At 38.0% G+C, this 24,942-nt stretch overlaps 1 protein-coding gene across 1 annotated transcript in view; it reads left to right on the top strand.

Moving 5' to 3' along the window:
• MGAT3 (beta-1,4-mannosyl-glycoprotein 4-beta-N-acetylglucosaminyltransferase) overlaps window positions 1-24,134 on the top strand; it is a 42,869-nt gene extending 18,735 nt beyond the window's left edge. The window contains exon 2 of the mRNA XM_015890351.3: window positions 16,770-24,134. Coding sequence (XP_015745837.1) covers window positions 16,771-18,276 — 1,506 coding nt within the window. The 5' untranslated portion in view covers window position 16,770 and the 3' untranslated portion in view covers window positions 18,277-24,134. The remainder of the gene's footprint in view (window positions 1-16,769) is intronic.
• Window positions 24,135-24,942: the final 808 nt, after the last annotated feature.

The following is a 24,942-nucleotide window of genomic DNA, read 5'->3' as shown; positions in this document are numbered from 1 at the left end:
ACTAGGGCTGGGCAGCACTTTAGTTTCAATTTCTAAAAAGTGATTCAGAGCACATGGGAGTACAAATCTAGCACTTTTTGTGACATCTTAAAGCAGCTATGCATTTTCCTGGGATTACATGCAACCCCAAGAAAAGCATGACTGCTGTAAAATGTTGCAAACACTTCTGCTATCTTTTGGAGATAAATCTGAAGCACTGCACATTTACATATGCACACTTACCATTCACATATGTATATCCTCCATTTGGGCAGGCAGGGGTGGCCTGTTTGGTTGGGTTAGTATGTTGTGCTTTGCAGGGTTTATGTGCACCCAGCCAATTGTGATTTATTCAATAAATCATAGCTAAACAAACCATTAGTGTAATATGTGAACACAGCCACAGAATTGCTGGAGGGGAAAGAGGCTTTAATTTCCCCCATATGCACACTTAGCAGTCAGGATCGATGTTCTATTATATCCCTGTAGCAGTAAAGAGACAATATTTCCTCCATTTTCTCCTGCCCCTGCCTCATTTACCCCATTCACTGCAGTTGTTGTTAAAATGTGGTTACTAATAGACCTTGAAAGTATTAGCACTCTAAAAAAAATCTATAGGGTTGATGATAGAGATCTTTTATGGCTGAGCCAGAGTGGCAGTTTGACAACACAGCCTTTCACAAAAATTGGTAACATTTTTAAAGCTCCTTAGCTGGATTTTTGTGCTGCTGCTGCTGCTGGTGATGCCAGTAGGATAAGTAGAGGGGGAGGAGGAGAAGAAAAGGACTGAGCTCACCCATGGCATGACCCAGTGGCCTAGTTCAGCCTCCCCCAATCTTGCATCTTCCAGATATTTTGGTTTACAATTCTCAATGTTTCTAGCCAGCAGGGCAATTAGCTGTACTAAGAATTATTATAGTTGTAGTTTAACACCCTCATGGCCTGGGGAAGGCTGATAGAATTTTACTATTGTGCCTAGTGACTTGCTGGACCATCAGAAACTCCAAAAGTGTTTTACATTATGTAGCCTTAAAGTGGCCAAAATGTTATATTAAATTTAATGTAGAAGGAATCCCAGCTGTCCTTTCATTACAATTCATGAATATTGTGGAACAGCAGAAGAACAAGAAACTCCCTGTTGTAGAACTGGCCTCTGTACTCTCAACCTCCACTCTGTCTCCTTCAGTCTTCCCACATTAACTGGTAGCTCAGCTGTGCTCCTTCCTATACAAGAAAGCAAAATGGATGGAATCCCTTTCTGGTTACCATTTAATTTTGTCTACAACAGCAGTTTCTCTTTTTTTATTTTTTATTTTATTTTTTACAACAAACACAAACATACATAAACAAACAAAAGCATAAAAAACATAAAAACCATCTTCCATCTTAAACCGTGTGTCAGCCAGTTACCAATCATTTGTGCCATCCTTTCATAGTCTTCACTCACCATTTATACAGAGTCTCATATTATCTATCCAACATATATTTATATATTTATCAGTTATCAATTATTATTCATTTGTTACTAGTCTATCTATAACACCAGCTTTCATTATAAGATTTGTATCATTTTTATCCATTGATTATATATATATATATATATATATATATATATATATATAGTAATTTATATCAATTTATCAAGTTTCTATTATATAATTTCCTAATCTATTACATTACTATATCTTTTCATCCAACCATTGATAAAACAAATCCCATATCATATAAAATTGTTTGTCTTCTTGCTCTTTAAATTCAAATGTCAATTTACTCATCTCAGCACATTCCATAATTTTCTTAATAATTTCTTCCTGCATAGGTATTTTTTCATTCTTCCAATTCTTAGCAAATACAATTCTAGCCGCTGTCAAAACATTTACAATCAGATATTTCAGTCCTTTACTATATGTTTCTGATATAATTCCCAGTAAAAATGTCTCTGGTTTAAAGTCTATATGTTGTTTTGTCATTTTTTCCAACCATGTGTGGATTTTAATCCAATATCTTTTGGCTTCTGGGCATGTCCACCACATATGGTAATATGAACCGGGTATCTGATGACACTTCCAACATTTATCGGACTTGTTCTTATACATTCTCGCGATCCTCGCTGGGGGTAAATGCCACCTGTAAAACATCTTATACAAGTTTTCTTTATATGCAGTTGACATTGTCATTTTATAGTTTTGAGACCATAGTTTTTGCCACTTCTCTAAATCAATTCCATGTCAACAGCAGTTTCTCTTGACTGGTCATCTGGCACGTAATACAAGTGGAGAGTCTGGACTTCAGTCCAGGCAAAGGAATCTCTGATAATATGTAACATCACAAGAGAACCCTGATGGTTATATTTGTAGGGAAGAATAAATTAACTGTTTATTTCTGAGCTTCTGAGAATATTTGCATATTAAGAGTAATTCCCAAATATTATTAATTGCAATGGAAAGAATAATTTGTCTCTTGCTTGTAGCAGATTCTGAGAACAGTGGTGATATTTTCTAAAATGGTGCTTCAGTTACAAGGAAATCTCACAATGCAGTTTCTGTGTGTGTGTGTGTGTGTGTGTGTGTGAGAGAGAGAGAGAGAGAGAGAACCAGAGGATAAAGAATGATCTTTCATTACTTTTGTTTACCTATTTTTTTAAAGTCAAATGCACATTGCAAGAGCTTGTTTATGAAGATTCTCAGTCATCCAGGTGGAATTGTCTGGAGGTTGAGTCATGACAAGTGGACTTCTTTTCTTTTTGGTTAGAGACGTTTTGCTACTTGACTGAAGAAGCTGCTTGGACAAGTAGCGAAATGTCTCTAACCAAAAAGAAAAGAAGTCCAGTTGCCATGACTCAACCTCTAGACATTGCAAGAGCTTGTTGACTAATATCCAAGACATTGCTGGAGATGATGCTCATATTGTAACTTTTAAAAAATAAACATTTACATCATTATGTTATGGACACTTATAAGAAAGTAGCCCTTGCTGTTCTGGGTTCATCTCTAGTAATGTATAGAGTAGATCTGAAGTTAGTGGAACCAATTGTCTTGTGGGTTTCAATGGTTCTGTTGTATACATGACTATTTAGATTCAGCTCAGTTTGTTCAGTGGGGCTTGTTCTCAGAAAACAATGCACAGAATTGCAGCCTTCATGTTTTTATTCACATTTGTGTTCAGTTTTTAATTGCCACAACCATTCATCCAAAGTAGTCCTTGGAAACTTATATAGCATATAGTATGATATAACATCTAATGTAAGCTGGTTTGAGACAAGACTTTTCAATAGCGTTTCCATTTTTATGGAATGCCTTCCCCAGGGAGGCATATACATTGTGGTCTTTAGCCAGATAAAGGGAGTTGAAAAATACACTTTTTAAAAATTACAGATGGAAGGAGATAAGTGCTGCATATTCTTCCTCAAATCCAGATTGTCTTTGGTCAAATTACTGTTCTAAATTTACTTTATCTGGTGCTTGAAACTGTTGTGGTTCTTGAATTGTTGTTGCATATAGTAATCCTAAGGCATAAAATAGTAACTAGGAGAGCTGTTAATGCAGTTAGCAACTAAAAATAATAATATACAGTTGTTTCTATGTTATGCATCCTCTGATTGTTTGATTTCAAGGTGCTACAATGCCAGTAAGTAACTGCTGACCTTTTTACTTCAGTTCCTTTATATTTTGGGTATGAATACAGGGTGATATAAATCACTCAATAATTCTATGTAATAAAGTAGAGATGATTGTGAGGAGGGCAAAGTCAGTCTACACATGGCCACCTCTCCTTTCTGCTTAACAAAATGGCTATAAATACAGAGTTCTAATAATTTAGCACAAATAAGGCAAATTCCAAACTTCTTGCTCCTCTGCAGAATAAATCACAGCTTTAAAAGCAAATTAAGTCCAGGTGATCGTTGGAAAATACTATTTTTTTCTATAAAGTTCTTAGTGAATAAGAACTAGGAAAGTACCTATTATTATAATGGCTAGAAAGTGAGATTCTTCTTAGTAGGATTTAACATTTAAATGTGATGGAGGACAGGCTTTGCCTTACTTCCACAGGTTCCAAGTATAACATGTAAGAATTAATAGAAATATTTGCTTACCTAGGAGAAAAAAATTCAATAAAAAATGCAATCAGAGATATCACTGGGATGGGAAGTAAATCAGCTCTTTGCCATTAGTGACTTCAGGTTTTTTTGAGGGAGTGGATTTGCTATAGATTGCTTTAATAGAATCATAGCTGACCAAAATTGGGGGGAATTTTTTTTTTTGTTACCTATTAACAGGCGGTATACTGTACTGTTAGGTAGACCATGATATTAATAACAAACATTCCAAACATCACGTTGGAAGATGCTCATTAATTTGATAATTAAAAAGCATTAGGACTGCAGTGTTTTGAATTTGTTTCCAAAGAGGTAATTCCGAATGTGCAGGAGTGCAAATGTAGCACCTGTCTGCAACTCTTTAAAGCAGCCACCTGTCTACAGGAGAGATGAAGCTGGTTTAAAGAGCAGAGTCACTTGAATTGAGATGGGCAGCTATAGAAATTGCATAAATAAATAAATAGATAGATAGGTGTTACATTTTTGCCCCTGAATGTTTCAAAGCACTCTTTTGAAATGGAGTTTGAAGTAGCTTTAGAAATCTCTTAATTAGCTCAGTTCTTTCTTAAATGCTGAAGTCAACGAAGTTATAATGGAGGAGAAGCTGAACTGGTGCATAAATTGATTATGTGTTTGAAATGGTCAGGCATGAAAGGACATTGTTGCATATGCAAGGGAATTTTAGCAGGTATTTCTTGTCATGCAACCAGTATCAATTGAAATTTCCTTGTCCAATAAATTGCTAAAATGTATATCTCCAATTGCAGACAATATGAAATTATTTGAGAAGTGGGTTGTTCTGTGTAATTTCCCCTTCCCATAAGTTTTCAGTTACATGATCTTATACTGTACATGGAACCTGTTTTTAGTTACCCTATGATTATCTTTTTATGAAAGATCCTTAAAGACCTCTGAACTTTGAATTGTTGTAATCTTTTCAACATTTTCACAGAATGTTGTTTAATTGGAAACATAAAAACTGCTTGTTTTCTTCACCTGATAAGCCTTGACTTCAACCATCTAAGATTCAGATGCATCTCTTCCACTGTGATCTTGATTTCAGAAAACACACAAGAAAATAGAAGGTTTGAGAATGTCGGCCTTCCTAAAAGTGAAGTGCCTCTCTAAGCGTGTTAGTAGCACTGCTGCTTACCAGCCTTTAAGAATTTCTGTGGCATAAGCCATAAACCTGGGGTTGGTAACTTTTTGAGGCTGAGGACTATATTTCTAAAAAAAAAAAATAAAAAAAATTGGGGAACAGTTGGGGTGTGTGGTAATGATGAGATCAGGATTGGATGAGACTAATATTTTCAGTCCTATTTCTTTGCTGGGATGGTTGGATACAGGGCATGATTTTTTCCTGCTATTAGGAAAAGAGTTCTCCTAAGCCTAGAAGAGGCTTAGCACATTCATTTGTGTTAATACACTATTTGCTTGGTTTATAAATCACACTACTGAATTTCTGGGTGAACTAAGGGATTGTGGGGCCACCTATTGACCCCTGCTTAGTCATGAACTTTGTGGATAATCTTAAACAAAAAAGTATTGTTCCATTAAGTGGTTGACTACAAACATGTAGTTCCTGGCAAATAGAAGGGGTAGAAATGGAAGCAGTAACAGACTTCATTTATTTGGGCTCCAAGATCACCGCAGATGGAGACTGCAGCCATGAAATTAAAAGACGCTTGCTCCTTGGGAGGAAAGCTATGGCAAGCCTAGATAGCATATTAAAAAGCAGAGACGTCACCTTGCCGACAAAGATCCGCATAGTCAAAGCTATGGTTTTTCCAGTAGTAATGTATGGCTGTGAGAGCTGGACCATAAAAAAGGCCGAGCGCCGAAGAATTGATGCCTTTGAACTGTGGTGCTGGAGAAGACTCTTGAGAGTCCCCTGGACTGCTAGGAGGTCAAACCAGTCAATCTTAAAGGAAATCAACCCTGATTGCTCATTGGAAGGATTGATAATGAAGCTCAAGCTCAGATATTTTGGTCACCTAATGCGAAGAGAGATCTCTTTGGAGAAGACCCTGATGCTGGGAAAGATTGAAGGCAAAAGGAGAAGAGGACGGCAGAGGATGAGATGGTTAGATAGCATCACTGAAGCAATGAGCATGAAATTGAGCAAACTCAGGGAGGCAGTGAAGAACAGGAAGGCCTGGCGCAATATGGTTCATGGGGTCACGAAGAGTCGGACACGACTTAACGACTGAACAACAACAACAAACATGTAGTGCTTGTTTAAAAAGAATTTTCTTTCTCTGATCTTAAAAAGATGCACTGATTTGTTGAGTGAAAGCTGTGGTGTCAGAATGATGTTTGTTAGTGTCTTGATGAGGCTATACTAATATATGATGTGAACATAATTAATTGGTTCTGGCAAGAAATCAAAAGGGATACTAAGGATTCAGTGATTGAACAGAAATGATATGATGCTGAGGCTACCTGGTCAATAGGTGTGTCAAGAGAAACTGTTATTTGGGCATAAATTCATTTTGCTTAGACAAATAGACCTATATTCAGGTACATGTCTGCAGTCCGGGGTGCATATGGGTAAGTGTGCCCACTTTCTAGTTCTGCTGCTGCCGTCTTCAGGTCCTAAACTGGAGAGTTTAAGAGCAGTATTAGCTCACTAGATAAAAGACATAATATCTGAGAGGTTCTTATTGACCTGTAAACTTCATTTGCTGTAGCTCTTTGAAATTGCATCACATTACTGAATTGAGTAAACATCAGATTGTACTGATGACCACACAAAATTTTGCTGAGAGATGTAGACCCATAATAATAAAAATCAGAATATTCTCCACAATAAAAAACATAACTATAAAACATTCTGGGCAACATTGCAGACATCTCCTGACCCATTAATTGTAAGAAGTTTCCTTTTCCTGAATTTAATTTGCTCCTAATTTACCATGCTGTAACAATGGATGTCCCTACAGAATTCAGTGCGTGTAGTTAATCAGCGGATCAGCAACCAATGTAAGATTTTTTTTTTTAAGTTTGGTTGTCCAAATGTTTTTGTAGGTTATAACCACTTCTTTGACTTTGTAAGGACAATGCAAGCTGTGTAAACAGCATTTTATGTAGCCCATGATAAGGCTGTGTCAGGGCATTTTGTATGCTTCATGTGTTGTAACCATATACTATTGAAGTCATCTTTTTCTGAATAAGTACATTTCAATTTGATAATAAGCTTCCTTTGATTATTTTTATCTAACTTTGCTTCTAAACCACAACTATATTTTACATCCTGAAAATGTGACATAACTAACAGCTGTTGGATTTATGTTTCTAAAGGAAAGTGGGCAAAAAATAAATCACCAAATGTTTATTTAAATCTTAAAATAAGGCAGAAGAAAGAAAATCTAATAATACATTATAGATTCCCTAAAATAAAATGGGTTTATACTGTATGTGATTTGTCTTAATACTCTGCATTATCTTAACTCTATTTGGTGAATTTGTCAAGTTTTTAAATTTAATTAAATATGTAGGATTTTATTTTTGATTAGTTAATTATATTTGAACATTACAACTCAAAATACTTGGTAATCTTTATCACAAATTCTTTTCATAGAAAATTTCTTGACGTCAGACAACAATCTCACACACAATTGTTTTCATTATGTTCCACTGAGTCACATTTGATTCCTGGTGACTGTATGGATAAAAGCTCTCCAAACTGTCTCTTCCAGGTGCATTTCTGTGGCTTCCAGTACTTTGTCTATCCACCTCATGTGCTGTTGGCTTCTTTATCTCCTTCTCTCTACCTTGGCCAGCTTTATCAACTTTTCCATAAATGCAGCCATCCTTATGCTGTGTCTAAACTAACATGGCAGTAATTAACCGACACATAGAGATAAACAGCATCTACATACTATTCAAAAGAGACAAAAGGCCAGAAGATTGCATCACCAGCAATCATCATCCAGATAAGCAAAGGTACACAATCAAGCAGTAAACAGATGCTAATCAAGGAACTACCAGAGGAGCAAAACAAAAACCCCGCCCCCACCAGCACTGGCAAGGCACGCCACAGTATATAAATAGAGAGCAAACCCCAACCCATTTTAGCACTGAAGATGTTACCTAGCCGGGTAATAAAACATTTGCAAGAAAAAGAACCAAGCTCACAGAACCCCAAGGACTCCACAAACTAACATCGTTTTTGTTTCATGATCCTTGTTTCCAGTGGGAATTCTTGCTTGATGTACCGTAGTACTGAAATCTTGATTCTCTTGGTTGTCCATGGAATATGAAGCAGCCTTCTCCAGCAAGATATCTCAAAGGGATCACTCTTCTTCCACTTGTTCTTGTGTAGTCTATCCCTCCATCTGTACAATATGTAGCTTTGGATCATTTTCCTCAATACATAAAGGAACAAGTGTAATGTTTTTGACTCATTTGTTTAATTGGGTTCTCTATCTAGTTTTAGGGCTTGTGTGGACAGCAGATCATGTTTTAGGTCATATTATGCAGAAATATTGAAAATTCAAGGTGGTTCACAAAATTTTAAGCACCACTGTATTTTTTTGCTGTTTCCACCATCCACCTAATGCTAGCTATAGGATCTCATGTTCCCCTGCTTTTTTCTGAAGCCTGCTTCTTCAATTGCCTCTTTTCTCTCTGTGAAAGAATTTAACCTTTTTTGCAGAATTTTCAAGTGTTTTGCTGGCATGTGGTTTCAGTTCTATTGTCCTATTAGAACATTCCTTTCAATCCCCCCTTTTCAGGATTAGGATATAGACAGACCTTTTCCAGTCTTTGGGCTATGCTGTTTTTTTCCCTATTTGTTGACAGAGGGCTGTCATGAATTTTATTCTATCCGTGCTGGCCTCCTTTAGGAACTCTGTGGAGATTTCATCCACCCCGGGGACTTTCCTGTTTGCCAGCCCATCTAACTTCTTCTTCAAGCAGCATTGGTTTCTCTTCATATTCTTCTCTCTTGAATAGGATCTCATATAAGTTGGTCTTCTTATACAAGTTTTCTGTGCATTCCTTCCATCTTTTTTTTTTACATTATGTTCCATCATTAACTCCTTTCAATGGTTGTTCCTTATGAGGTTGGAATGTTCCTGTGATTTCTTTGATTTTCTTAAATAGTCCCCTTGTTCTTCCTGTTCAGTTATTTTCTTCTGTTTTACATATAAAAGTCCAGATACAGCTCTTTATCTCTTATTGCCTGTCATTGGAATTTTGGTATTAAATTCTCTAGTTTCCCCAAAACCTCCTCTGGCTTTTGCCAGGACTTCTTTCATTCAGTATTTCTATGATCTTCTTTGATAGCCAATATGTTGTTTCCTTCTGGATCTTGATATGTACTTTTTGGCTTAATATTTTAACTACTTCCCACAATTCCTTGGGCTCTCTGTCTACTAGGTCCAATTTTTAAAAAATTTGTTTCCAACCTCAATCTTCTATTCTTCTGGAATAGGTTCTAGGTTATTTCTCATTGGAATTGGATCTTTTCTAGTCTTTTTCAGCCTGTTGTGTATTTCTTAGTAGCTGATAGTCTGATCCATTGTCAACACCAGCAGTGTTTTGCAATGCAACATAGAGCTTTTCCATCTTTTGCTACATAAAATGTAATCACTTTGATTATGATGTTGTCCATTTGGAGACATCCAGGTGTACAGCCATCTTTTATGTTATTGAAATAATGTGTTAGCAATGCTCAGCCTATTTTCTATATGTAAGTCTATCAGCCATTGTCTTGCATCATTATAGGTTTGTAGTCCACATTTTTCAACAGTTTTCAATATAGGTTCCTCCCCAACTTTTGCATTACAGTCACCAATAGTTATAGAACATTACTGTTTAATCTAAATACTTGTTATAATCTTCCACAGAATTCATCATGTGCCTCAATGTTTGTCTTTGGTACATAGACCAGTATAATTGTGAAGTTGAATGGCCATCCATGAATCCTGATAGAAATTATTCTATCCCTGATTGAGTAGTTTCCCATTACATATGCGGCAATATATTTTGGAACAATAATTCCTACTCCATTCTTTCTCTGAATTTCATTTCCAGAATAGAAAATTTTGAATTCATCTGATTGGAAATGTCCCATTCCTAAACATTTTAGTTTACTTACTCCTAGAATTTCTGTCCTAGTCCATGCCATTTTCACTTTAAGACTATCCAGCTTTCCTTGGTTCATACTGCAGATGTTCTACATTCCCGTTTTAGTATTTCTAAAAGGCTCTGAGCTTTTCTTTCAGTACTGCCTACATCAACAATTGGACTTCCTGAAGGTTTGGAACCTGTCCTGTCATACTTCTAGACCTACCTGATAAAACGTTTGTTCTTATACAGTAGCCAAGTAGTTACCTCCAGATCTGAGAGTCTCATCTTTCAGCAATGTTGTTTTTGAGCTTCTCTCCAGGAGTATTCTTGACGTATGTGAAAAAGTAGCTTGCCATTGCTTTCTTCCTCATAGTGCCTCAACCGAGTTCCACCTGTGGCTGCCTGGACATAAGCCAATGTAATTCATCGTGGCCCTATGCCAATACAGTCTATACTGGTATCTGCAGCAAGAGAGATGCGATTGGACTTTTAAGGTGGTCCATTCTTGCCTTGTCACAGGGCCATTTTTACATTTCTGTGGCATTTTGTAGAACTGTGTTCTTCCCCACAATTCCCCACATCCTACTGGTGCTACCTTTCATGGTCTGTGACTGCTTATTCATAGGGTACATCCCATTTATATCTCAGAGGAGCTGACAACTGAGGGTGAGGGAAGTGATCTGTAGTTGGTTCCCATAGTAACTTTCCAGTGTCATCTTTGTTGGTGGGAGGGGAGACTGAGTCTGATGAGGGAGGTGGTGCAGAGGACTGTGGAGATAAACCTGAAGAAGGAATGCAAGAATCATTAAGTAAACATCAATTTACATCTTGGAAGGAAGAAGGAGTGAAAAGAAACTCAAGATAACTTCACCTGGATTTGGTCTGATATAAGAGGGGGTAGAGGGAAACTGCCAGACTTTCAAGATCCTGTTATTATACCCTCCAGCAATAAAGTAGAGTTCCAGTACTCCTTGTGCAGTCTGTTTCCTGACCTGGTCTACCTTGAAGGGTTGACACCAGTAGTCACAGAAGGCATAGCAGTGACATGTATCAGTAGAGGGGACTGGGTTAAATTTTTCCAATCTACTTTTTTTTTTTTTTTTGCTTTTTCAGGCTGGCTATGTTTTAAGATTAATAGGTGCATTAAAACTAACATAGGCTTAATACACCCATTATCTATTGTTCGCCTGCTGAAAACTGACAACTCATAATGTTGAGTATATCCACAGTATAGCCTTGGGGATCTTGAAAGCACAAAAATTTGGGATTGCAGACCAACGTAGTTAGCAATTAAGATTTATACCTGTCCCTTAGGAATGTTTACAGATCCTAATTGGCTTTCAATTGTATAAAAGCAAGGAGCATTCAAGAACAGAAACAATTCAAACTGTTTAATTTTGCAGCGAATGAATGCAATGAACTAGGATGGCTATAGCAAAATGGAAGGTCAGGTTGTAGTACATCATGTGCCTCTTGGCAGCCAGAGTGGTATTAGCAAAGGGCATGTTTGTAGGTGAAGTTAGAAATAGTTGATTGTTGGAAGGAGGTAGAGGTGAACTGGGATATGCCACTAAAGTGAGGATTCCCTTTTCCCATCTGCAGTTTGAAATAGTACAAGCTAGCCACTTGAGAAAATCAGAGCACAGTCCCAAAGCTTCTACATATGTAAGCTTAAAGTCAAAAGGACAATACAAACAAAGGAGAGGAAATAATAGAAACAATGATAGAGGGAATACCTTGATGAGCTTTAGTGGTCAGGAGGTTGAACTATTAACAGTAATCAAGGATAGAGCTAGATAACAACGATTCACAGTATTTAACAGTTATAGACCCTCAACAAGCAGTGTAAACAGGAAAAATTTATAACAAAGTATGTTTATGATCAGGTAAAGCAATCTTAGAGACATAAAAGAGATTTAATCTCTTCAGTGATGGGGAAAAATTCATAATGCTGACAATGCATTGGAATAACAATGAAAAAGCATGGAGGAAAATTCAAGGGTAGAGGAACAAGAAGGAAGAAAAAAAGGAGGTAGGCTTGCTTTTTTCTAAAACTTAACATGGCCATGAGTAAAACAATGGAAAAGAAGAAGAGCCTTTTCTTCTTAAAGCTACACTAGCAAGAATAAAATGGAACAAAATCTAACAAAGACTTAAACATATAAAATACTGTAACAATGATGAAGAGATGTGGATTGAATACAAAAGAGTGAAAGAAGTACCTTGAGGTGGTTTGGTCTAAAGATGATGAATGGGTAATGAATCACAAAACAAATATATGGAAGAGTGGATGGGTTGATAGGAAGGGTAAGAATGAGAAACTCAGGGTTGAGAGGTGAGAAATTTAAAAACAAAAGGCGTGGCATGATGCTAAGTTTGGACATGGCAGAAGTGAGGTTGATTTGCAAGGATAGAATGGTATGGTGTAGTGAAAAGAGGATTTGGTAGATGTCTTTTGCATGGATTAACTGGACTTTGGGACTTCCTGTTTCACTTTTTGGCATCTGTTCTTGAACAGGAAGACTGACAATTATTTACGTAGACAGGCTAAGTAGACAGGGAAATAAAAAATAGACAACTTTATTTAGGTCTCTGATTCTTGAACTCATTAGATTGAGTTGTGTTTTTTCAGGGTTCAGAAAGACGGGAGGGAAGATTTTCCTGTGCTAGCCAGCTAGTTTAATGTAGCAACTGTTTTCTTTGTGTATAGATACTGGTGAGAAGGAAGGGTAAAGCAAAGGAACTTAAAGCAGTGTCCCAAGCAAGTAGTATGAATGAGTTGTATATATCAGAACAACTTGTAATGCTCTAAAAAAACCTTGGAGAGACAGATAGATTACAGTTGTCTTTTGAGGGAAAGTTGAAAGAGATGGAGATAGTTCACCTAGAGAAACCATAGTCTTAGTTCTCAGTTACCTGAAGGGCTGTCATGCAGAAGATGGAGCAAACTTCTCTGTTATTCAAAGACAGATTAGGACCAAGAATTTAAAACTTCAGGGAAACAATTTATGCTAAGAGTTGTGACACTGTCACAGACTACTTTGGGAAGTGATGGGTTCTTTTTCACTTGAGATACTGAAGCAGAGGCTGGACAATCATATATTGTCAATTCTGTAATTAAGGGATACATGGCTGTTTTGGGACCAAGGACTGCACTTACCTGTGGATTGGCATGCCAGAAGCTTTGGACTGGCATGCCAAAAGCTGGATTCTGAACAGCAACGAGGAGGACAAACTAAATGTGATTTATTTAAAATTCAAATGAAATTAAATACAGTTTAATTTTGTAGAAGGCCTGAAAAATAAATAAGTAGCAACTTTGGGAGGAGCCATGGGGGTGGCATCTAAAGCTGGAGGGCTACGGATCCTGCTTTAGCTGGGTTCTGTATTGTATATCCTGTAATGAACAAGTGGTTAGACTAGATTATCTCCAATATATATCTCAAGCATTGAATTCTATAATACCAAAAAGTGCAAACCTTATGTTCAGAAAGAAGGGATGAAAACTGAACACCTCTTTAACTTAATTTCTGTCCACCTGGGAAGGTGGCTTCCCTAATATAAGAGACAATATCCTTATTGCATTTGCAGGGGATAGTAAAGTGAGAAGATACAATAGAGGGTAAAGTGAAATTCAAGGTACCTTTTTTGTCAGTCAGCCCATTAATAATAATTAATTTCAGCAATGACTAATTCCAAAATGTTGCACTTCTATTTTTTTTAGAGCACAGAAAATGGGCTGGTTCAATAATCTCTTGAGGCAAAATTATACACCAGAAAATAGAAAGAGCTGTCACCACCCACTTCTTGTCTCTTTTCCCCTTTTTCTGACAGTGTGAAGTTTATCACAATGTATTACTTTGCTATGAGCTTCCTTTGCTTTGAGTTTTTCTGCTGGACAATAATCAGATGTGGAAATCAGGAAAAGTACATAATGATGGTGTCAATTCCTGAATTGCAATAAAGATGCATTGAAAGACAGAAAGAGGAAGAAATAAAGTGACAGCAGCATAAAGTCTTCTGTAAGCATATGGTTCTACATTGAAGAGATACAGTGTGTGGTTCCCAAATGATGAAATACTGGCCTTAATGTACGATAAGAAGATCCAAAGTATTGACAAATTTAAATTGTTGTTTTGGATGCATGAACCACTGGAAGACTGATTTCCTCCATGGAACAGTACTTTCCCCCCTTTCTGCTTCTGTAAGTGTAATTACCACCTCTAGAAGATCAACATACACAGGAATTTCTCGGTGCAGCTCACATTGAAGTTACAGCTGAAAGATACAGAAAATTTCAGAAGCATCCTTGAAAGCATGAACCCATCCTTCACTTGGTGAACAAAGGATGCTGGGAAGCAATCTTAACTGAAGTGTCCTGCATTTTCATGGTTGATTCCTACCCATGATTCTGATGAAATATCTTAATCCCTTTCTCCTTCTCTGTGTATATATGTGTATAAACCCACATGTGTGTAAGTGTCTATATATATGTTAGACTAGACTGCATTAAGAACTATTGAGCAGACATGCAAATTATTCAGTTAACAAACAAATTAAACAATAGTTCAAGTATAATATTTTCTATATTATTTCAATGGGAAACTCATGAAGATGTATATTGGGCTTCCTTGCTTATGCTAGATGACATTAGTGCTGGAATGGAATTTCCACTCAGCTGTAGAAAAGCTGAGTAAAAATGTTAAAGCTTCAATATTTTTATCATTAATTCACCTGATCTGAATTTGGGAATTTTCTTAAGTGATCTAAACCAATTTTGAGGGATTTAGTCTATCTTAGCTGCATATAATGAAAACTGGAAATTAAAAGTTTTTCTTTCTCTTCTAATTTAGATATAACAGTCTTGGTCCTTTGAATTGTTCCATTTGGTCCTTTGAATTGTTCAATCTGAATCAATTCCATGAATTGTTTCCGTTTGCACCTGCCCTGTAGTCCTGTAAATAGCCATTTGTGGCAACATCTGAAACTATTCCTCCTTTGTATGAATTGTATGAATTCTTCTTGTCATTTTGAAGATAGTGAAAAAGCCTCTGACAATTGAAAGACTGTATTTGTATTTGCATCTGCATTACTTCTGCATCTCTCTTCCAATAGCAAAAGCAATACCTTTCCCCATAATTTAAACTTTCATTTTGCTTTCTTTAAAGAAATTAAACTGCTCGCAGAAAGAAGGGGGAAAAGCCCAGATAGCATTCTAATTAAATTAAATTAAATACATTTATTCAGTATGAGAGAAATCACAGCCCTCCTGATACTGCCAAACTATAGTAGGGTCAAAAGGAGTTGCAGATAGAAACACCTTGAGGGCCAGAGGTTTCTTAGCCCTGCTTTAATAGCAAAATTAGCAACTAAATCAAAAATTCAACGTACTAAACAGCTCCAGTGTTGGTTTGGGAACAATTTTCAAGGTCCATATGACCCATAGTGTCCACAAAGGATGCTGTTTTCCTTGCCAACTCTAGCATTTTCTTCCTTTTAGGTATAAGAAGAACTATGTAGAAAACTCACTGAGCCAATAATTCTCTCTTAGACCAACCTTCGTCTCAGGGTTGCTGTTGTGGGGAATAATGGGCAATCCCCTTGTAAACTCTTTTAGGCTGAAGGAAAGCCAAGATATAAAATTTTAGGACTGTGATTCAGTTTTGTGGGGGAAAGGATTATTGATGGCACTCACTTGGCACCCATAGTGTCCTTAAAGAAGTTGCCTCTTTTTGTGGGTTTGTGCTGCTCTCCTGTGCAATCCCGGGAAAAGACATTTGATTTAAGAAGATGCCAAGAGGCATCATGTGCATTCTGAACCACTTTTCCCACTTCAAATCTGGATCATTTCACAGTGACTTATCATCCTCATCCTCAGACTGTATAATATTGGAATAATACTCTCTTTTCAACTAACACTAATTACTTAACTGGATATAGCATTTTTGCACAAATTAATATGTAAGTGTTCATATAGTTATGTCAAAATGGCAGCAGTGCTATCTCTATATGTAATTTAACTGCTTCGTTAGTTTTCTGTAGTGCTTTCACAGGCCATCATTCAGAGCAAAACTCTCAAGGCAACCTGACATTTAGAAAAGAAATTACATGAATACCATAGCATTAATACAAAGTTCCATATAAGAATAGTAAGACTTGTTGGTCCTACCTCCATCACAGCCACCAAAACCTCAAGATTCAGAGCAGGAGAAGACAAACAACTGAGAAGACCTACTAATCAATCTGCAACCACAGCCTTGTCTAGGACACCAAGGCTCAGTGACTGAGGTTGGAGTAGGCTTCATAGCGTGACAGAATTATTTTTGCATTGGTTTTATCCTATTGGGTAGATGCTACATTTCCCATATTAACGTTGTACATCTCCAAATAGCTTACTCCCTCTGTCCTATATGTGGAAAAGGCACTTTTTATAGACATAGCAGTGGGTTTATATTCTTCTATTATTTATCTAACCTGTCTAAAGCATTATTGCTAGTGTCCTATGTTAATGAATGATTGTAATGGGGAAACAGACATTTGGATGTGATTAAGCATTCTTGTAAACTAGGTGAAAAGAAATGACATAACGTTCTCTCTCTTCCCTTTCCCTCCATCACAGGATGAAGATGAGACGCCACAAGCTCTTTTTGACTCTGTGCATGGCTGGTCTCTGCCTCATCTCCTTCCTTCATTTCTTGAAGGCCCTCTCCTATGTCACATTCCCCAGGGAGCTGGCATCGCTTAGCCCTAACCTGGTGTCTAACTTATTCTGGAACAATGCACCGGTCACACCTCAGGCTAGCCCTGAGTCTGGGGGTCCAGAAATCCTCCGTACACCACTGTATTCCCACTCACCGCTGCTTCAGCCTCTCTCTCCAAGCAGAGCCAGTGAAGAGCTGCACAAAGCTGAGTTTGTGCTGCCTGAAGACACTGCAGAATACTTTGTACACACCAAAGCTGGTGGTGTCTGCTTCAAGCCAGGGACTAAGATACTGGAAAAGCCACTAGCAGGACGGCCAGATGAGAAGATAGAGGGAGTTATATCAGGGCGCACAGGCCGTAAGCCTCTGAGTGCCACTGGGACGAAACGACGTAAATGGGTGGAGTGCATGTGTCTGACAGGCTGGCATGGACCCAGCTGTGGTGTCCCCACTGTGGTTCAGTATTCAAATCTCCCCACAAAAGACCGTCTGATGCCACGGGAGGTGCCCCGAAGAGTCATCAATGCCATCAATGTGAATCATGAATTTGACCTCTTGGACGTGCGTTTTCATGAGCTGGGTGATGTGGTGGATGCCTTTGTGGTTTGTGAATCAAATTTCACAGCATATGGTGAGCCACGCCCTCTCAAGTTCCGTGAGATGCTACTCAATGGTTCCTTTGATTACATCCGCCACAAGGTGCTCTATGTCTTCCTGGATCACTTTCCCCCTGGCGGGCGCCAGGATGGCTGGATTGCTGATGATTACCTGCGCACTTTTCTAACTCGAGATGGCATTTCCCGCCTCCGCAATTTGCGACCTGATGATGTTTTCATAATTGATGATGCAGATGAAATCCCAGCCCGTGACGGTGTGCTTTTTCTCAAACTCTACGATGGTTGGACAGAGCCTTTTGCCTTCCACATGCGCAAATCTCTCTACGGATTCTTCTGGAAGCAGCCTGGCACTCTGGAAGTGGTTTCTGGTTGCACAGTTGGAATGCTCCAGGCGGTTTATGCCACTGATGGAATTCGCCTGCGCCGGAGAGAGTATTATACCATGCCAGGTTTTCGGCAGTACGAAAACAGCACAGGTCACATCCTAGTACAGTGGTCACTGGGCAGTCCGCTCCACTTTGCTGGCTGGCACTGCTCTTGGTGCTTTACACCTGAAGGAATTTATTTTAAACTGGTGTCAGCTCAGAATGGGGACTTTCCCCGTTGGGGTGACTATGAGGACAAGCGAGACCTTAACTATATTCGGGAGTTAATCCGGACTGGTGGGTGGTTTGATGGCACCACCCAGGAGTATCCACCTGCAGACCCCAAAGAACAAATGTATGCCCCCAAATATCTGTTGAAGAATTATCAACGGTTTTGTTACTTGTTGGAAAATCCCTACCAGAAGGCAAAGGGGACTGGGTGAGGGGAGTGGGCTTGCATGAGAAAACAGGATCTTCTGGAAAAAGGGAAAGTGAGACTGTATCTTTTGTTTTTTGTTCCCTGCCCTGTTCTGCTGGGATGTGTACATTCTCTCTAACCTCTGTCAGCCCCACTGCAGACAAGATACTTAGGGTATGTGTGTGTGGAGGGGGGACTCCTAGTTATGTGAATAACTAGGAGCACTCCTGTCCCCCAGAACTAGCATTTTGTAGGATGGAGGAAAACTGATGCAGGACGCATCCATAAGACATGGGATCTGGGGAGCATGCAGTGGATGTGCGAGGGTAGGAGTGTGCCAAAGCCTCTACAGCCTTTGTAGTATAGCTGAGGATGGCATTCAATTCCATTTTTAAACCCCAATTTCTTCTAAGTAATTTGACATCAGCGACGGTTAAGTTTCTGCTTTCCTAATATCCTGCCACTAAGAGATATTTTGTCAGTGAAATTGGACATTGAGCTCATCTAGGATCTTTATATTTTGCCATGTGCATCTGCTATATTAGGGTGTAAAGATGGGAGCACACACAAACTGGGAGCATAGTAGCACCAAAGAATTCTGCTTTCCATCTCATGATTATAGACATTCAGGGAAACTCTACAAACTGGCAGGGTATGAAGGTTGAAAAGCTGTCTGATTTTTGGATATATTTTGGATAGCTAGCCAGCCTTTAATATAAGAATAAGATGACAGCACAACCTGTAGCCCACAGATTTGAAAAGAATATAGCTATCACAGATACACTTCCCTCTTCTTCAGCAACAAAACATGGTGTTTACATTTTTCAGCTAAAACAGGGTGTGTTTAATGCTTCAAAGGAAAGGAGAGGTCAGCTCCAGTGCCCGTCTTACTACTTCTGAAACAGGAGAAGTGCAAAGATACTTGGCTCTATGATGCCACTGTTTTGAGGACAAGATAATATTGTTGCTATACCAATAATTTGGTTTGCAAAGGCAGAGACAGGGGGAGGGAGGGTGTGTATTTGATGGAAATGAAATGAGAATCCAACAGTTATAATCTGGATGCCAAGCATTTCTGTGTTCCATTGATTTTTGCAGCTTTTCCTTTCAATGAAATATATCAGTGGCTACCCAAATTCCTTTTGTGTGTCTCTGGCCCTACATCAAGATGAAAAACATGTTAAGGCCTACGTTCTGTTAGCTGCTAGAAAAATATATGAAACAATGAGGAGGAGCTCAAAAAGAGGTTCTTTGTCATAATGTGTTATCCTGGTATGCACTTCTTTCCCTGTTTGATCCACCCAGCATTTCACACACTTTTCTGCCTTTATGTGAATTCCCACCATTCTAGAGGATGCAAACCATGTTGTATGCGATTTGTCTTTTGCACATTTTGTCTGAGCAATGTACTCTGCCAGTTCATCCTCTAACTTTTTTTATGTGGTGAATCTCTAAATATTGACTTTTGGTTCGGCACTGAGTCTTGTGAATGCTCTTTTCCAGTAGCAAAATTTCAGGAATGTGGATTTGAGCTGGGAGAAGATGAACAGGATTTTTCCGTTTGTGCTTCAAGCTAATCACAGGGTGGCTCCTTCACCAACAAAGTAATATTCTGTTGGTTGCACCATGTAAACATGGTTGGGTGAATTCATGAATGGTTTAAAAAGAAATTATTTTATGGTAAGCAGCTTTGGAATGACAGAACAAAGCAGCCCTGAGCTTGCTTGAAATTTGTCATGTTACCAAGAAGAGACTTGTACTACTTTTAATCTTGTGCATCAGCATAAAGTACTCTTTGTCAATATTAAATTATGTTAAACTTTCCCTCTATAGACGTTGTACCCTGCTCTATTATAAAATTAAACTGAGCCAGAGAAGATACATATGCCTTAAATATAAGAGGGATTTGTCATGTCAAAGGAGAACTATGTTGGGCACAACAGAAAACAGTATTTCAGTTGTCATATGGCTATGCTAAAGCAAATGTGTAGCAATAGCAAAAGAAACACTGGTGAGGAAATGAAGGTGGTGAAACACCAAGACTTTTTAGTATTCCTTCATTGCAGATGCAGGAAGTGTTTTCCCCCCACTCTTGTGAGGAAATGAGAATCTAGGCCACAACTCAATTGTTCTCTGGTTCTGATTAAACTTCAACCAACAGGAAGTCTATCTGCACAGTCAATCATAATAAATAACAGGAGTTGATATCCAACAACATCAGAAGGACTGCAAGTTGTCCACCTTGGTCTAGGACCAATCTTTTTCACTGCAGTGTTCTCTAGATATGTTGGAATTCATATTTGGAGAGCTGGGGAAAGATACTCTAGAGGCCATAGCTTTCAGTGCTTATAATTCCAAACTTCCAGTTAAAAAGCAGTAATTAGGATATGCTTCTTCAATATTGAGTGGGGACAAAGAGAAATGGAAGAGGTGCTCCCAAACTACTGTAACATGGAAAAACTGCACTTTTGTACTCAGTGAGACATGAACTGGGAGGCTGAAGTGTATTTGACCACTGGGTTCAAATCAATCAACCCCACATAAAAAGACATTTTCGCTATATCACGAATGCATAGTTTCCTAGAAGAATGTACCCTTTCCTCTAGCTCAGTCAACGCTGATTTTGACTCACATTTAATCTACTGGCTGTCGTCTATATGTGAGGCTATGCCTGACTTTTCCAATGAATGCCCATGAATTCTAATTCACCTATTAGCACAAACTTTCAGCTCCATCTGTCACCAAAATGCAACATTTCTGAGCTCCTCCTTTATCCTTTCTACAACTTTTTCTACTCCCCACGCCACATCTCTCTTTTTCTCCTCTTATTTTCTTTCCCTTCCACTATTGTGTACAAGGAACAGATCCCATTATAAATGGATAAGTTAGCACCAAATTCCTCTGGGACACTGAAAGGACTCTTTGTTCTGGTCTCCGTCTCTAACTGCACCAAAGTGAAACTTGAAACTGACCTCTATTGGGAGAGAAAAGAAGAATTTACAGTAAAACCTTTGCTTTAATTAATAATAACAACCACCTTTTGCACAGGGTGGCTTCAAAAAAACTTCCAGTATAAGGAACATTTATTTATTATATAGCTACTAGCATTCAGTTTCACAGAACAGACTGTAAGGAACTTTGCACTAATAAAAATCCTTTGGGTATCTGTGGGGTTGGGTATGGGAGACACTTACTTTTGGGAAATGTCTTAGCATGCCAATATTTTAGGACATTAATAACTTAGAGAAAGTAAATGGAGCTAACCTGTGCAGGTCTCATAATACAGCATTAACCTGAAGAAGCTACTGAAAATGAATGAATTAAATCCTGTGGGTGGGTGGAGTGTGACAAGTAAGAGAGGAGAGCTTTTTGATGATTTAAGAGCCTGCCCTAATTGAGACCTTCTGTACAATTCTCCATGTGTAAGGACTCATGCCTATAAATTGAACAACACATATGACTTTCAACCTTATAATGAAATTACTATGTCCGATGACTAATCGAACAGAAGACCTAATATTCTTTGTACATCACTGTAATGCAACTGAATGTGGTGAACAAAGGAAATCCATCTGGTCTGTAATAGTGGAGTTATTGCTGCTTCTGCATGGGTAAATGTTAAGGGGCCTATCCCTGTTTCATCCTTACTGGCACTTTCTTTCTTTTAAAAATGATGTAATGAATGCACAGCTTTTGTGCATGGCATTGCTGCTGTAGCAGTTATGACTTCAACTGTGTCATTGATTCTGAAGTTAAATTCTATTTTTAAACTTCTCACATGACTTTAAGTGGAAAAAGATGGGATAACTAAAGTACTTTCAGAGTTCTTCCATATTTTATAGAAAGGCTCAGAACAGACTCCACAGCACTGTATCTTATAGTGTCCATACCAAACCTGGGTTTGAGTAACATGGATTTCAACATATTGTTGGGTTCTAGCTCCTAACCATTCCCCATGCTACCCAGAGATTGCATAAACCAAAAGCTACACAAATACACACAGGAGCCTCTTTAAATAACAGTTGGCTTCTTAAACCTCCTTCCTGGTTCTTTTCTTTCCTCTTCCCAGCCCTCATGAATACCTAGAACTAATTGGATAATGCCTCTTAATGGTTGTTGAGTAACAATATGTCTTCCTTTTGCAGCCTTTACCCCACCCCATTCTACTCTGCTGTTCCCAAACAAATCTCCAGAAAAGTTTAAGCATAATTGTCACAGTCAAACAGCCATACTGAGTACAGTAGTTAACAAGTGGTGCCTATTTTGCAGACTGCATTTAGAGCTTGGCTTCTCATCTGTGTAGTTCTCCCTAACTCTTTTTCAAGCTTGATTGATAAAACCTGGCTGTAATATTGGTCCTAGGCTATGCCTCTCTTAAGTTGCAAGTGGGGGAATTCAGTTACCTTCTATATAGAACATAATTTTCTCTCAATATAGAGCAGTACAGTAAAGAGAGAGATGTTTATCTTACCAGCTTCTATGATGTTCTAATTTTGTGATTGCAATTGGGGTGTGCTCTGTCCTGTGTTCCATTTTCTGCAGCCTTACGTAGCAGAGACCAGGAAAGTTCTATTATCTTAATTACTTCTTATATGAACTAGGCTAATCATGGCTTTAATCTGTTCCTGAGTATCTTATTATCTTTTAATCTCTTATACAATATAGGCAGCAACTTAGGTGACTGCTGGCATTATGCTTCCCCTTTTATCTATTTGTTCTAATTCTCATTTTTATGTTCACTACAACTCTGGCACACCTTATTTTAGCTTTCCACAACCTGCTGTTGGAATGGCAGTTCCCAAGCAAATCTGTGGTGGCTGAACATTAATACAATTGCTGTCTCGGTATCTAGGAAAACATCAGGTTAAAAAAAGATTTTCTAGTTAAATAAGATACCTGACACTAACTAGAGGATTTATGTGTTCATCATTTCATTCTCTGTGAGTTCTTCTCTTGCTTTCCCCCTTTCTCCTACTATGAAACTCCATACTGTCTTCCCAACATCTGCATTACAAAAACAGGAAGGTACATTTTCTTTAGCAGGTATACTGTACAAGGAGGTTCTGAATTATTGTACAGTAGTTGAAACTATTATTTTTTAAAATTGCAGCTAAACAGAACTTGGACTTGAACTGATATTTATATTGATTCATTACTTACTCCTGGCCAATCACTTTGTTTTCTCTCTCTTTTCCCCTGGTTTCAACTGATGGATGTATGACCTGTACTCACATTCTGGCTTAGATTGTAAGGGACAAGATATTATGTCTTTTTAGTCCATTAAAAGCTAACTGCTTTAATAAAGGAAGGGAGTGCCCTCACCTTCATTTATGTCCACTTCCAGAGTGTTTTCCCATCTTTGGAGAAATTTTAAAAGAGAAAATATGTTGCTCGTAAGTCCATCTGTGTGGGTACAGGAGGAAATAGAGGCCTTAATAACACTTAGGACATAGAAGTAATTGTGTTACTTTGTCATTGAAGATACTAGGCTTGGTACATTGGCTTAAAAGCAAAAATTGGCAACAAGGATGCACCACTGTCCTGCATAATTACCACAGGGAGAAGTCCTGAAAATTGGACTTCTATTTCTCAAGGAAAGGATGTGGGATATCTCATACTAGCAAACTGAAATAGCTTTTGTGGCCTGTGTTGGCTAAGGTTTATGTGGGACTCACCAAATAAGTAGAAGTCCTCTAAAGTCTAATTTATAATACCTATATTAATAATTTTGTAATGGTAAATCAGTGTGTACATACTGAAATCATTTTCTCTGTAAATGGTTGGATTTCATTTCACCCTTAAAGGGATGTTTAAAGGAAGAAATAAAACAAATTGCAACAATGAAAGGGAACCTGGGATGTGTGCTTGTTTTTATTTCTAACTGGAACAGGGAGACGCTCAAGGAAGAGGATAAGAGAGACTGTTTCTTTCAGTTTTGAATAAACACACATACATATATGGAAAAGCATGCAGTGTTAAGATATTTGTCTTCTTTTTAATGGGATGTAGCATATGTAACCACTTCTCACAGTTATGACAACTTGATTCAGCTTCTATCCTAGTTGTTTAAACAAACTACATGACAATATAGGAATATGAATTAACTTCATCCCAACTAGATTCTGAAAAAGGTTTAGAGCTTATAATCCAGACACACAAGAAATATTATATTGATAATGATATAATCAAATTTCTTAATATTGCTATGAGAGACACGACTATTTAGAAAGGATGTGAGCTGGAGATAAATTTGGAAAGTGATAAAGTTTTTTTTTCATTATGAACAAAGTTATGGACAAAGTAGAAAAAGTCATTGGAAGGTAGTCCATACTAAATTTTCTGTTTGAAAGGTGAGAAGAAGTACTGCTACTTACTCAGAATGTTCCACTGGAACTTTCCATCTGTTTTCTAATGGAATAAAACTTGGAACATCTCTGCGTTCCATGTTCCACCATAGAACAAAAGCTGAGGCATTTTCAGTAACTTATCATAGGAAACAATGGGATTGCAAAAGTAAGCTTGTTTCTACTTTATTTTTCACCCTAGGGCCTATTGCCCACTTTATGTACAAATGGCCAAGGGAATGGTTTTTCAAAACAAACTTTTTGGAAAAAAAAAATTTAAATTCCTACAAGAAATGGTAGAAGTAACAGTTTAAGTACATTTTTTCCCACCCTGCCCACAGAAACAG

Source organism: Python bivittatus, unplaced genomic scaffold (genome assembly GCF_059951505.1).
Source record: "Python bivittatus isolate LINGU-HERP-01145 unplaced genomic scaffold, Pbiv_v1 ctg000330_np1212, whole genome shotgun sequence".
NCBI lineage: Eukaryota > Metazoa > Chordata > Lepidosauria > Squamata > Pythonidae > Python > Python bivittatus.
The sequence above is the reverse complement of the archived record's forward strand: the minus strand, read 5'-3'. Positions and strand labels throughout refer to the sequence as shown.